General features: G+C 43.4%; 1 protein-coding gene across 1 annotated transcript in view; it reads left to right on the forward strand.

Annotated features, from left to right (window-relative positions):
• LOC138006880 (NFX1-type zinc finger-containing protein 1-like) overlaps positions 1 to 13,707 on the forward strand; it is a 49,735-nt gene extending 36,028 nt beyond the window's left edge. Inside the window, exons 13-16 of the mRNA XM_068853491.1 lie at positions 6,657 to 7,712; positions 9,333 to 9,491; positions 10,641 to 10,741; positions 11,582 to 13,707. Coding sequence (XP_068709592.1) covers positions 6,657 to 7,712; positions 9,333 to 9,491; positions 10,641 to 10,741; positions 11,582 to 11,647 — 1,382 coding nt within the window. The 3' untranslated portion in view covers positions 11,648 to 13,707. The remainder of the gene's footprint in view (positions 1 to 6,656; positions 7,713 to 9,332; positions 9,492 to 10,640; positions 10,742 to 11,581) is intronic.
• Positions 13,708 to 14,017: the final 310 nt, after the last annotated feature.

Genomic DNA, 14,017 nt, shown 5'->3' on the forward strand with positions numbered 1-14,017 from the left:
AATCTTGCAAAGGAGCATTCGACTTTTTTCCGAGAATCCCCAGGTAATCTAAACTAAACTAATTAAACAGGGCCTCCTAATCTCCCTTCCTTTCGGTCAAGTAGGGACTAAATTGCCATGGGCGCAGCTCAACGACATCTTTTTTTCTTAATGGGCCGAACACATAGATAAGACGCCTCTGGAAACCACTATACGGTCCATGTAAGATCTCAGAGCACAGCACCGCAGCCAGGTGTAATTAGCTCGATTTTAATGCGGGAGGAAGACCGGAGTACCCGGAGAAAAGCCTTTGATTCGGATTGAGATTGATTGAAACTCCGCCCAAAAACCGATCGCAGAGGTGGAAGGCACATATAATGACTACAAAGCCAGGACAGACTTACCTCATTGTTAAATACATCCATATGATGCACATATAACTATCGATGTCGCATCCTACTTGAAAGATTACCGTCGTTTGTTAGAACAAATAACTTGCTCATCAGCCTAGATCAAAGATTCAAGACCCTCAGTTAACCGAGGATCTTGGTCACCCACAATGCTCTGCTCGCTTGAATCTCGATAACTCCCGTTTTATCAATCCTAGGTTTTCTCACATGATTTGTGGCGCAACACTAAAACCTCCTATGAGAGCAAGAAAGGGCGTAAAGCTGCACTGATTTGATTATTCATTTCCTGACAATTCTTCGCGTTTGCTCTTATGTCAAGTTAGCCTCATTCCTTTATACTCAAGATCGCTTCCTTTGAGAGCATTGCATCTATTCGTTAGCGATATAGGCAGAGTTTATCTGCTCGCTAGAGTTTTTCTGACTAAAGTTAACTGAAAGTCATTTCCTGGAAGCCAGACTTTTCCAGACGAGCATAAGCCTTATATAACCTTGTCTTGTAGCTTAGTCTGTGCAAAATGCCGTGATCTAAGAGTAGTGGTTTGGGCTAGTTCGCTTCCCTTATGACGGTTGGAATTGGAGCGTTCTGATTGGTGGATTCAATTTTTTGCGGGAAGTTCAAATTTGGGCGGAAAATTCAAATTTCAAACGATGACGTCACATGACACCTCCCTTTCTGCGAACTCTCAGGAAACAGGTTGGGGTATTTCGCGTAACCACTTCCATGTGTCTGGTCTTTATTTACCAAAATGCTTTTCCGCAACGCAACGAGGGCATTTCCAAGGGGTCCTGGTTCCATAATAGGTCATGTGGACTGACTGACCACAGCATCTCGAGTCCACCATTCCTTTCTATTTCCTGTGGAGCAGGCTGTGTTTTGCGATGGTAGCTAGGATGACTAGAGAGAGCGGGTCTGTCTCAAACTGTGGACAAGCAGATGACACATTGGCTTTGTTCTTCCACCTTTTTTCCCTTCTGCTACTTTCTTGACGAATTTGACCAGTCGTCTCTTTTGCGGTCTGGTCAGGACCTCGACAAACTCAGAAATAAACTCCACTCTTTCTGGCCTTTAGGACGCATCAGACCATTAAGGTCGTGACAAGACACCTTTCCTTGGGGGATACCCCCCCCCCCCCAATCCATCCCTACGTCTTCCCACGTGATGACAGAAAAGGACGATAAATTTTGGGCGTACCCCCTCCCATCCCCCTCATCCGGTCTGATGACCTTCTAGGGTTAGGCCATAAATACCCGTGGTCTCTGACAAGTGAGCATCTTCTTGTCCACGTGCAAGGAAGGTCCTTCAAGGTCAGTACTTTTTCGATCACATGTTCCCTTGAACCTTTTAAAAGACGGCGCGTCGCGGCTTTCTTTTCATTTGCTCGTCATGTCATTTCCAAGTGCAGGACCTAGTGGATTGTCGTTAGAGGAGCAACGTGCTTTGCTGAGAGAAGAACAGCTTCGGGATGTGGCGGATTTGATGGATAATGATGAGGATGAACCGTTAGTTCCGGCTCTGGACGAAGTGGAACGCTTGCTGGCAGCCCCCATGGTCAATGAAAGTCTCCATCTTACCTAGCATCGGCAAAGGTTACACGACGATCGGGAGGCTTTTGCTCGTCAAAACACTCCTTCTTTCGTTGAGGAAGCTCCTGCCCAAGTAGTCGGGGGAGGACATTTTCCTTTTGCTTTGGAGCCTGTCATTGAGCGTCGGTCCAATGTGATGAGAGTGCGTGAACGCATCTTTAGCACACGGTTGGAGCAACAAGGACGTTTGCACTCACGGCGTCAAAACATAAACAATGCTCTCGCTCAAGGACTACGAGGATTGATAGAAACCTTGTTGAACGATGCTACCATCCACGATCGCGATCGCGTGCTTCTTCCTTTTCATTCACCACCATACGACAACTCCTTTTCTTAAGGATTTCGCGTCAGTCGATGGCGTCAGGAACCGGCCGCGGTGTCGGCTTTTTTGGACAAACGTGGCTCAAAAACCGAATTCGGGGGAAGAATACGACGACGAGCTTTTTGAACTGGAATTCGTCCACGTACAGGCAGGGCCTCAAGGAAGTGGCGTCCCCAAGAATAAACGACCCGGTTACGAATCCTCGGCGAATTTTCGTCTTAACAAAAAGTGTATTGTGAACATTTCCAGGGACGATGCAGGACTCTGTGCCGTACGTCCCATCGTCACGGCTCGTGGACTGCACCTGGCCGGTTCCAACAAAACGAAACGGGACAAATGGACCAGAAAGTGTCAACGGCGTCGCAATGAAGCTGCTATAGCTCCTTTGGAGGAAACCGGACTCCATCCGGGTCCCATGGGTCTCCAGAAACTGGCAACTTTGGATCAAGCACCCAGTCTTCGTGATTAATGTATCGTGGTCGTCAATGCCAACCGACAATACGCCTGTTTTGCTTTTGGGCAGGGTGCTACCTTGTTAGCCATTCTCCACAAGAATGAACACTATGATACATTGACCTCGTTGCCGGGATTTTTCGGTACCAGTTACTTTTGTGGACGGTGCCTCAAACCATATAATGAACAAGGTCGTCACCGTTGTTCCGAAGGGAAAGGCATTCACTGCCCCAGTTACCAACAGAATGAGTGCGACGATTACATCGAAGCGTTCTTGCGCAAACGTCCTGCCCACATCCCCTGTTGTGATTGTCGTCGCCAATTTTATGGGGATGCGTGCTTTCGACTCCACCAGACCAAGACCCTCAGTGGAAAAGCATGTGTTCTCAATCAGTCGTCAGTATGCGACTCTTGGCACAAATGTGAAAACTGCAGAAAACTGCTTTGTTCGATGAATGAAAAAGACGAACATCGGTGCGGGTATGAGTGAATGCCCGTCGTGCCACGAGAGCTCGAAGACCGAGCACGCATCGTTCAAATCAACAAGCGCACCCGACTCCACCGTGAGGCACGCAACGACACCAATACTGCCACGGAGGGCGAGGAGGAGGAAGACAATACCTACCACCCACCGCTACTGGTCTTTTGGGATACGGGGCCGATGCAAGATCCGGGCGAGCATGTGCCTAATGTGGTGGTGGGCATGACGTGAGAGGTTGCCTTCCCTCAAATCTTTTGTGGCGAGAATTGCATTGAGCAATTTCTGCAACGGCTGGAGGAACTCTTGGAGCAGGACACACGCAACGTCACAGCTCTTGCCCACAGTTTCAAGGGCTACGACTCTTACTTTTTTGTGAAACGTTTGATTGAACGCAAACAAAAGTGTAAGACACGCGTACGGGTGGCAAACTGCTGGAGCTTACGTACAGGAGTGGGTACATTCGCTTCATCGACTCCATGTTCTTCTTTGCCATGGCTCTTGCTTCCTTTACCAAAACATTTGGCTTGGATCCCAACAATTTCAAGACGGGGTATTTATCACATCTCTTCAACACCCCTGCGAACGCTGACTACGTGCGTCCCATGCCTGAGAAAAAAGAGTACGCGGCTGAAACTATGTCCACGGCAGGCAAGGCTGAATTCGAGCGATGGTACACTACTCAAGTAGGAAACGAGGCACAATTTGACATGCAAAGGGATCTCGTGGACTATTGCATCTCCGACGTCAAACTCCTCCGAGGGGGATGTTTGACCTTTCGTCGCGAGAACAGACCGTCTTTTGTCCCTTTGACAAAATGATCATCGCTGGAGCTTGTCTGCGTGACTATCGCCTCAAACGCATGGAGGAAGACACCATCGCCTCCAAACCTGTCAAGGTATGGTGACTCATCAACAACCACTCAAAGGCCGCCATGGAATGGCTCTTATGGCAAGAACATCGGCTGCAGGAGGAAGATCCGCTTCCAAACCAGCGGCAACATATCCAGCACGCTTGCAACCAAGGCGAATACTAGATCCCTGGTTGGCGATGAAGGGTGGAAGGCTTCAACGAAATCAGCAACACAATCTACGAATTCTTGGGTTGTTTTGGCATGGGTGCCACCGGTGTTCCCCCAATCGTCACGAACCGTACCGCAGTCACGATTATTGCTGCATGGATGATGTTCAACGTACCACCATGGAACGTCTTCACAGTCTTCGAGTCCTGGGATACCATATCGTGACTCTCTGGGAATGTGAGTGGGGCAACAAAAGAAAAACGATCCTTGCGTGGCTGAGTTCGCCAAAACCCTTCCTATCATCTAACCCATGAATCCTTGCGACGCCTTCTTTGGAGGACGCACGAATGCCTCCTATCTTTACTACGAGGTTCGAATCGGTGGGAAAATCCGGTATGTGGACTACACTTCCCTCTACCCGTGAGTCAGTAAGAACGGAATGTATCCCATCGGCCATCCTGACTTCATCTATGAACCCGGCACCACCGATATCTCCCAGTACTTTGGTCTGGCCTTGTGCACCATCGTCCCGCCGAAGAATTTGTTTCACTCCGTCTTACCTTACCGGTGTGGAGAAAAGCTCACTTTCCCGTTGTGTCGCACCTGTGTGGAGCAAGACATTGACAAACCTCTGCACGAAAAATCCCTTTCGTGCGATCACACCGAGGATGGACGGGCGCTGACCGGTACGTGGTGCACCCCCGAGCTTGAAAAAGCGGTGGAGATGGGCTACATGATTCAACACGTCCACGAAGTGTGTCACTTTAAGGAAACACGCCGCGGATTGTTTGCCGAGTATGTCAACACTTGGCTTAAGATCAAAGTGGAAGCGTCCGCATGGCCTAGTGAGTGCGACATGGAAGAGCAACGGCGGGCATATGTAGAGGACTTCGAGTGTCATGAAGGAATCCAACTCTACCCAACTACGATTGCTTACTCCGGGTCGACAGTCCTTAACCAAACTAATGCTCAATTCCTTGTGGGGCAAGTCTCAATTAACCTGACGTCACCCTCGGCACTCATCTCAGTGAGTTCACCAACGAACTTAAACCCGGTCAGTACATTGCGGAAATTTATTGGGCCGGGCCTAAAAACTATGGGTACCGATGCAATAATGATAAGACAGAGTGTAAAGTCAAGAGACTCTATCTCAATGTGGAGGGAATTGCGCAACTCAATTATGATGTGCTGCGTCAAAACACCTTGGACGAACTCCAACAAACTTTGAAGACACCGCGGAAAACGCGCATTCGTCAAGCACGTAAAATTATCCGCAAATCCAAACAGTACGAACTTCGTACCCGACCCGCCCACAATGACTATCAACTTGTCTTCAACAAACGCGTACCTCGACCGGAGACCGCTATGACGTATCCTTATGGGTACTGTCTCACCGATAATGACGATACTGACAAGGACGTTTACGGATTCCTGTCGGACATGGACGCAGTGAATGCTCATCTTCTCTCCGCACTCCTGTCGGACAACGACGAGGAGATGTGAGACAAAGTTGCGGAGGTGCGTGTGTTGGGCACCCAGAAAAAACTGAGTAGTGATACTACGGAACTGAGGTGACTTTAAGGAGACTCTACTCGGATGTGACCGGTGGGATGATTGTGTTCTGGATCCTTTCATTGGCCGGCCACATCCAAATCAGCCTTTATCATAATAAAATAGGGTGCGTGTGTAGGGCACCGTCTTCTTCTTGTACATAGTGTAACATTTTTTGATTTTTTCTTCTTCTTGTACATACTCGTTTGTTATTCTAGTCATGAAAACCTGTTGCATTTCACTTTTTTTTCCTCCGGTGTTTTTTTCTGATCGTGAGGGGCCTGGGACTCTGTGACGTCATTGTTTAAATTTCCTGACCGTTATCTTTTTATCCAACATGGTTGCGCAAAACGCCCCAACCTGTTTCCTGAGGGTTCGCAGCAACGGAGGTGTGACGTGTCTGTGACATCATCGTTTGAATTTTGAATTTTGAATTCCCCACTTAACGTACGTTTGAATTTCCAACATGGTTACGCGAAACACCCCAACCTGTTTCCTGAGGGTTCGCAGAAAGGGAGGTGTCACTTGTCTGTGACGTCATCGTTTGAAATTTGAATTTCCCACTTAATGTACTTTTGAATTTCCCGGCCAAATTTGAATTTCCCGCAAAATTTGAATCCACCAATCAGAACGCTCCAATTCCAACCGTCAAAAGGGACGCAAACTAGCCCACACCACTACTTCTAAGTCTGGTGCGCCAGTTGTACGCTCCTGGTGAAATTCCCCAGAGGCTCCTAAGAAATTAAACTCATCAAATTAAGTATCACAAAATCTTGGCTTGGTCCCATACGCTTGACAATAATCCTATGCTTTGATGCGATTAAATTCCACGATACAGTTATTTTTACTGATCCACAGGTGATTGCCGCCGATGCCAACAAGGCCGCCTCCATTTACCTTGCAATTCCAAATGTGATCGCATCCTCGTTTGCGGCCATACATGCAGGGCAGACTGTTCACGGGTCTGTCCACCTTGTTCTGAGAAATGTGAGAATTACTGTGATCACCGTATTTGCACCAGAAATTGCGGTGATCTTTGTGAACCTTGTGAAGAAAAGTGCAGCTGGCAGTGTCCTCATCACAAATGTACAAATCCTTGCAGTGATCCATGTAACAGACCGAGATGCGACGAACCATGCAAGATGAAATTACCGTGCGGCCACTTATGTGTCGGTGTTTGTGGCGAGAAATGCCTTAAACTGTGCCGAGGTTGCAATGAAGACGCTGACTGCTTCAAAGGGTGTGACCCTCGAGCGATGTTCGTGGAGCTAGTAGATTGTGGCCATGTGTTTGAAGTTAATGCAATGGATAGGTTTATGGATCAGAGAGAGGCCGAGGTAGGGCAAAACGGCGAGGTCGAGATCAAACACAAAAAATGCCCAAAGTGCAGTAAGCTGATTCTATCGAGTCGAAGGTATGGGAAGATCATCAAGCAGATTCTTGTTGATTTTGACGCTGTCAAGCGGAAAATTCTCATCTCAGATGTAGCTGACAGTGGGCAGATCAAGAAGATTTTAAACCAAGTTCAAGAAATCAGAGAATTTAGAAAAAATGCCGAAAAAATCGCACAGGGAATCACTGAGGGTCGTGTCATTTCTGAGGAACTAATCAAGCGGCAGAATCAAGTTATCTTTTTAAAGTTTCTTGATGCTATGTATAGCCTGTCGAAGATGAACAAAGACAACGCACTAATCAGCAAAATCCATGGTTTGGAGTCTCGAATAACGAAAGAAGTTCATTGTTTTAGTGAGCAAGAAATAGTGGAATTAGTTGATGAGCTGTCCAGAGTAAAGCTGTTAGTCTGTTTTAAGGATTTAATGACAGGTCTAGAACAAAAATCCATCACCCTCAGTCCTGAAGACAACGCTTTCATCATCTCTATGCAGGTTGCACTGGAGTCAGGAAAAAAAATTTGTAAGTACAGTTACTAAATTAAGCTGTAACCTTCTGAAATATTGCTTACAATTCATCTGATTCATAGCGTCCATATCTTGATTTTCTCCGCCATAAGCTATGAAGCTACATGTGTTTTCAGTTTAACGTGAAAAGTAAATTTCAACTTTTGCGAGCGCGTAAAGCCTAAAAATTTGTAAATTATCAATGACTCGTGAAAAGTCACAATATCTTTCGGAATGCGAAGAGGGCTCTACGGGACTCTCACTTAACATCGCAAAATTGTGGCCATCCAAAAGTGTATAAGAAAGTGGGGGCAGGCTAAATCTTGTCCTTTTACAGGAAAGATAATTTGTCGGATAATATCACGAAAATTGCCGAGAGGGGGAGGAGTCCTGAATGAGCGCCGTAAGGGGCCAGTATTTGGCAGGAATAGGAGACATGTACCGCCACCCCTCCCCCGGAATATTCGGTTACGCAATTGCCATTTCCTGAATTTTCTATTGGATATTTGTAAAAGAGTAAGTAGCATAATTTTATGCATTTCAAGTACTTTTTTTTTCATCAGCTCGAAAATATTTCAGCTACAATGGTATGTATCATTTTGGTCACACTTGCACAATAAATGTGACTTCTTTTGCCGGAAAAGGTCATCGTGTGATTACGTTTAAGTGCGCGGCATACCAAGTTGTTTTTCAATTTCTTCACTTATTACATGCTCCTCAGTCAAGATGTCTGCGAACAACAGGCTGCGTGCATGGTGGGTGGCTCTGATTTAATCCACGTTTATCGCTCTCTCATAATTGATGTTCATCAGAGCAAGCCCCGACTCCCTCTCTGTGGTCACTGTATTGCCTAAATAGGTCTGTGAGACTGCTAAAGGCTCAATCGCACTCAGCTGAACTTACCGATAATGTACAAAGAACGAGAACCAGCACATGTATGTTTGGAAAAAAATGCAGGATCGCATCTCAGGGCGTCGGACGCGCCATTGGGACTGGCCTGGTTATGACCATTTGTTGCGCCAACGAACTAGTTCCAGGTCAACAATGTTTGGCAAGATCATGCTCCTTTTTTGTGGGACAAAGATAAGATCTTCTCAAACTCAAAATTTTCCCTCCTTTTTGCGAATCTCGCACCGCTGGTTGCCGAAAATGTGGACTGTAAAATACTGTGTCAAACGATTTACTTCTCTCGCTTTTATATTCTTGTTGTCCACGGCAACGGTGGTTTTTTTCTCGTGCGGACAAATGGGCACTGAAAGCCGATTATTTTGTACCGCAGTCATCCACTCAACCTCCTGTTTTTTCGCGATTAAGTTTTTTTTTCACTGGCTATATACAGTTAAAAACTTTCAAGCTTTCGGCTGTCAGGCTACAGCCTTCATTTTTTCTGTCAGGCTACAGCCTTCATTTTCCATTGAAGGCTGTAGCCTGACAGCCGAAAGCTTGAAAGTTTTTAACTGAATATAGCCAGTAAACGTTTTTATAATTTTTAATATGTTTTACCCTGGCCACGGTTCTTCTATCTTTAAGTTTTTTTTGTTTGTTTGTCAAGGAAGGGGGGGGGGGGGGGTCCCACGTGTACCCTAGCGTCCGCCTGGCTACGCCCCAGATTTATTGCTTTTTTGTTCTCGTTAAGCTCGCAAGAGAAAGAAAGATTTTATGGCTGATGTTAAGAGGATCACGCAAAAGCACAAATTGCTGGACACAGGCATAATCGACTCAGAATTGGATTTAACTGGGATGATTATCAGGCCAAAGAACATGACCAAAGGACCTTGGTACAAGTGCATCAAAGGTACTCTTAATATTTTTTACAACTTTGATACATAAACTTCTTATTTTTATTATTAATATATACTTATCAATGGTGATTCGGGCATACAAACAGGCTAAGAAATACTGAAAGGTGGCATTCCAGCAATTTTCGTAAAGAAAGCGGGTATATTATAAGCCCTGCAAATCTTTTTTTTACCTTTGAAAAGTTTTCAGAGTGATTATGTAATAAGAAAAAAATAACAGGTACTTTAGACGGGAAGAGATGCCGCAAAATATAAATCATACTTAAGCCAAGTGAACATTAAAGATCAGTGAGTGGGTGGTCTTATCCAACCTCAGTCTTTGCAGCGCACTTTACTTATCGCCTTAAAAGGACATAGGACATTATTTAACGGAAACTCGATTGTTCTATAAGCACTGATATCGATTAACCTTTTATTCATGTCTTTATTTACTATTATTTATTATTATTATTATTATTATTATTATTATTATTATCTTATTTATCTTATGGCCATTTGCTTTGCTTGTTTTAATTTGTTCGCCATTAAATAAGGCATAAGAAGACTTTGTGTCATTTTCACTGATTTTATATACAGTCAACTCTCTCTAAGACGGACACCATCGGAACTGGCCTCAGCTATCCGTCTTAGAAAGGTGTTCGGCTTATAGAGAGTCGACGTAGCATGCCCCCAGGAAATTTAAGATAATAATGCTGAACCTGTGCACAGTGAATACGCGTCTGTTTAAAGTTTGTTTTAAGTTATTTGCTTGAACGAAATCTACCTGTTTTAGATTACAATACAATTCGGTTGTCACCTCCAAGTTATTTTTTGAATGGGACAATGACTGATTTAATTTTAACTTGTACTGTATGTATTCCGGCGACAAGATAAGAGCTGTGAATTAAACGTCTGGTGTTAAAAAGAGTCACGTACAAGAATTTTTCTTTCCTGAATCGTAATTTGTGTCACATTCAGCACCTCACAAGTGTCCGTTGTCCGTCTTAATATCGAGAATTTGGTTATAGTAAATATAAAATGACTAAGAAACGGCCGGGACCAGCTCCAGGTGTCCGTCTTATAGAGGTGTTCGTCTTACAGAGGAGTCCGTTAAGAGAGAGTTGACTGTAGTTTAACCATGTATTGTTCTCAACCTGCTTAAACAGATCATGTTTATTCCGTTTCTGATCGCATTGACAACGGAAATGCTAACAGCTGCTCACATTGCCTTGAAGAGCCAAATGGGACTTCGCGTACGCAAGCGCAGGTGATCAACGTGATGTTAATATGGTTATGTTCCGGTTTCAGTCTGGGCGGTTTTCAATTGAGTTTCGTCAGGAGGCCATCATTCACTAATGGGCTTCTGGTTTCGTAATTAAAGTACTTTCCCGCAAATATAATTTTAAAATTTGTGTCTCCCTCTCATACATCTTTTAGTTGTGTAGTCAATGCTAGATCGCTGAGAGGAGTCCATTGCACCTAGCCTATACCTACTACATACTTGCTTATATGGGGTCACGTGACCAAACAGGCCATGCAATTCGCTTTGGTTGTATTACTGTTAAAAAGAGACCATGCATTCATATTTCTTAAGACTTCAAGGAACCTGGCAATAGAATTTTTGGCCACAGCCAAACTAATCAGAGTTCGTTTTGTTGGCATTGTTGCCCATTTAACAGAGCTCAAGCAATGGCAAGCCATCTACAGGGGGCTGGTCTTTGTGGGCAGTGAAGAAAAGGCATAAAACCTAAAGCAGTAGGTTCTGATTACAAATTGCTTCATGCGCAAACTTGATCTAAGATTGTTTTTAACGATGATCTTTATTGTTGCGCCCACGGCTATCCCATTTTGAATGACGATCCAAGAATATTTGAATACCTAACTCTTTAATATCTTGTCTTACTAGTACTTTGATACCGTTTGAAACTATTTGATGACTGTATTTGAAAACTCAAATTGAACTCGAAACCACTATAGATACTAGATATTGAATACACAATACTGAATACTATTTGTCATGTACAACCTTTTTTAGTGATGACACATGATCACATGACATCACGATAACTTCACAACGTCTAACGAACTCTGTGTGTGTATTATACAGACTGTGTCTCCTCAAGTGACGCTGAGGAAAATGAGGACCATGGCTTCGGAGCCGGGCGCAATCTGACCTGCAAGGCCCGGAGGACAAAGGTTCCCAAGAAGGCATTTTAAGTTCCATAAATAGAACTGTCTCCTCGATTAAACGTTCAACTGACCTTCCCTTAAACCGAAAAGAAACAATGCTTACATAGTTGGTTTAGTTGATGATTATGATTCATTTGGCTATAACCGTTTTAATCACATCACACTGATGTCTCTAGGAGACGTTGCAAATAAATTCGCATAATGAGAACTGTCAAGAATTTTCTTTTTTTCTTTGTGAATATATTTTTTCTCTCTCTTAGTAAGTCCCCCGCAAGGGCTACGGGTCAATAGCCCAATTGTTTTAGTATCACCAACTAGTCGGAAAGAAAAGGCAAAAATAAAGTTAACAAATGCAAGTTAAAGACATTATAGTTATTTTGGAATAAAACGAAAGAAAGCGTCACGCTTTTCGCTACTCGAGGACTATTAAAAATAGTCCTCTAGTAGCGTAGCCACTCAAAATGCAGGATTTGCATTAGTCCACTAGTTGGGTGATACTAACTATAATTAGTACAATTAAAAGAACTAATAGGCTGTAATAACGAATCACAGTACATGATGTGTGTAGAAAAACTGAGTAATTAAATTTGGTAAACAAAAATAAAAATTCGAATAAAATTAGATTTGGTTAAACATCTAATAAAAAAAACAAGCGAAAAGAGTCTGACACAACGTTTCGATGACTCCATGTCATCATTTTCAAGTGAAAAAAGAATAAAGTTTGTTTGACAACTGAATATATACCGTTCGAGGCGATACTTCGGTATGTATTAAGTTGTCAAACTGTATTCTTTTTTCACTTGAAAATGATGACATGGAGTCATCGAAACGTTGTGTCAAACTCCTTTCGCTTGTTTTTATCATTAAAAATAAAAATAAAAATTTGAAGGATAACGAGAGATAACCCTACAATCTAGACCTTGCTTTACGTTGTAACTGTTTCTTTGTCTCTTTAGAAAATAAGACTGGGTCAGCACAGTTTCTTGAAGCAAGTGGCAGGCTGTTGAATAAATTAGCACCTTCATCTTGAAAACACGTTTGTAACGTGTTGGTAGTTATCGATCTCTGGACCTGTATGCCCTTGCTGGAGCGCAAGTTTCGGTTATTTTCATATTATTAGATATCTAGTCTTAAATAATTTGGCCAATCCGATCTGCGTAGATTCTTGTGTGTACTACTGGTGAAAAATTCAAATTTAAGACATCAAGCGTCGTTGCATATTTACCACTGACAATGCTTGCAGTTGCCTCTACTCTATGAAGCAGTGCTGTCAAATATTCCGGTGCTTAAGCAAGGCTTTTCCTAATATGGAAACGCAACAGATTTTTGATCTTGCAAACACTTACTAGTGTAGCGTATATGTAACAAGAGGTACAAAAGTACTTGCCATTGTCCTTCCATTTTGGGTGTTGATTAAGGTGTTTTGGTGTAATGAAGTGCCACCTAAAATGTATCGTTCATGATGTGGTAAAATTATCATATTAGTTTAAATACATGTAAATAAGATGGTAGAAAAAACGAAAGCGGATTAGAAAGGTTTTAGAGGAGTCGTATTATTGGGCCGGAGGGCAGAGACAGGACAGTTTAATTTTAAGACACAATTAGCAGAAGCCAGCCAAACGTGCAACGGCAAAACCCTTTTTTTCCGTGGTGGTAATTATGAGACAATTGAGAGAAATGTTTCAAGGGTGGGAAATTATATAATGCAGTGTCCTTAAGTGTTATTAATATAGCTCAATGTTCACAAACTAGTGGCGGATCCGGGGGAAGAGGCCCGGAGGGCCCAGTCCCCCTCCCTTATTTTTGCATGTTAAGAGTAGAGCCATTTTAAAATGTCTTGAATATTTTGCAGACAGCAACACCAAAAACGAGAACGCTACCCCCCCCCTCCCCTCCCCCTACCCTCTTCCCTGGATCCGCCAGTGCAAACTGATAATGACTCATTTAGGTGCTCGAATTTGATTTGAGGTTGTCCATATAAAATCGTTGCACATTCTAAAGGTCTTTACCTTGTTCTCTAAATCTATCTTAGTAATAATAAAATGTGACAATGTTGAGATGTCAGTGTAATTATTGTTCGTGTGTTTCTTGTTGTAAGCGTATTGGCTTACATGAAAGACGGTCGTACGATGACGTCATAACCAAGCATCGATGGGTTACCACATTTTCTTAACCATCGTGGTCCGCGGAAGGCGCGCGGAGTTCTGCTATAATAAGTACTAATATAAAAATAGTTACAGTGTTGCTTATTATTTGGTAAGAAAGTCAGTAAAACCATTTTTCTCTCATTTTAACATATCGATAAACTATATTAAAATCACTCCTTAAATATTGTCTACTTTTTATTAGTACA

Source organism: Montipora foliosa, chromosome 6 (assembly GCF_036669935.1).
Source record: "Montipora foliosa isolate CH-2021 chromosome 6, ASM3666993v2, whole genome shotgun sequence".
Lineage (NCBI taxonomy): Eukaryota > Metazoa > Cnidaria > Anthozoa > Scleractinia > Acroporidae > Montipora > Montipora foliosa.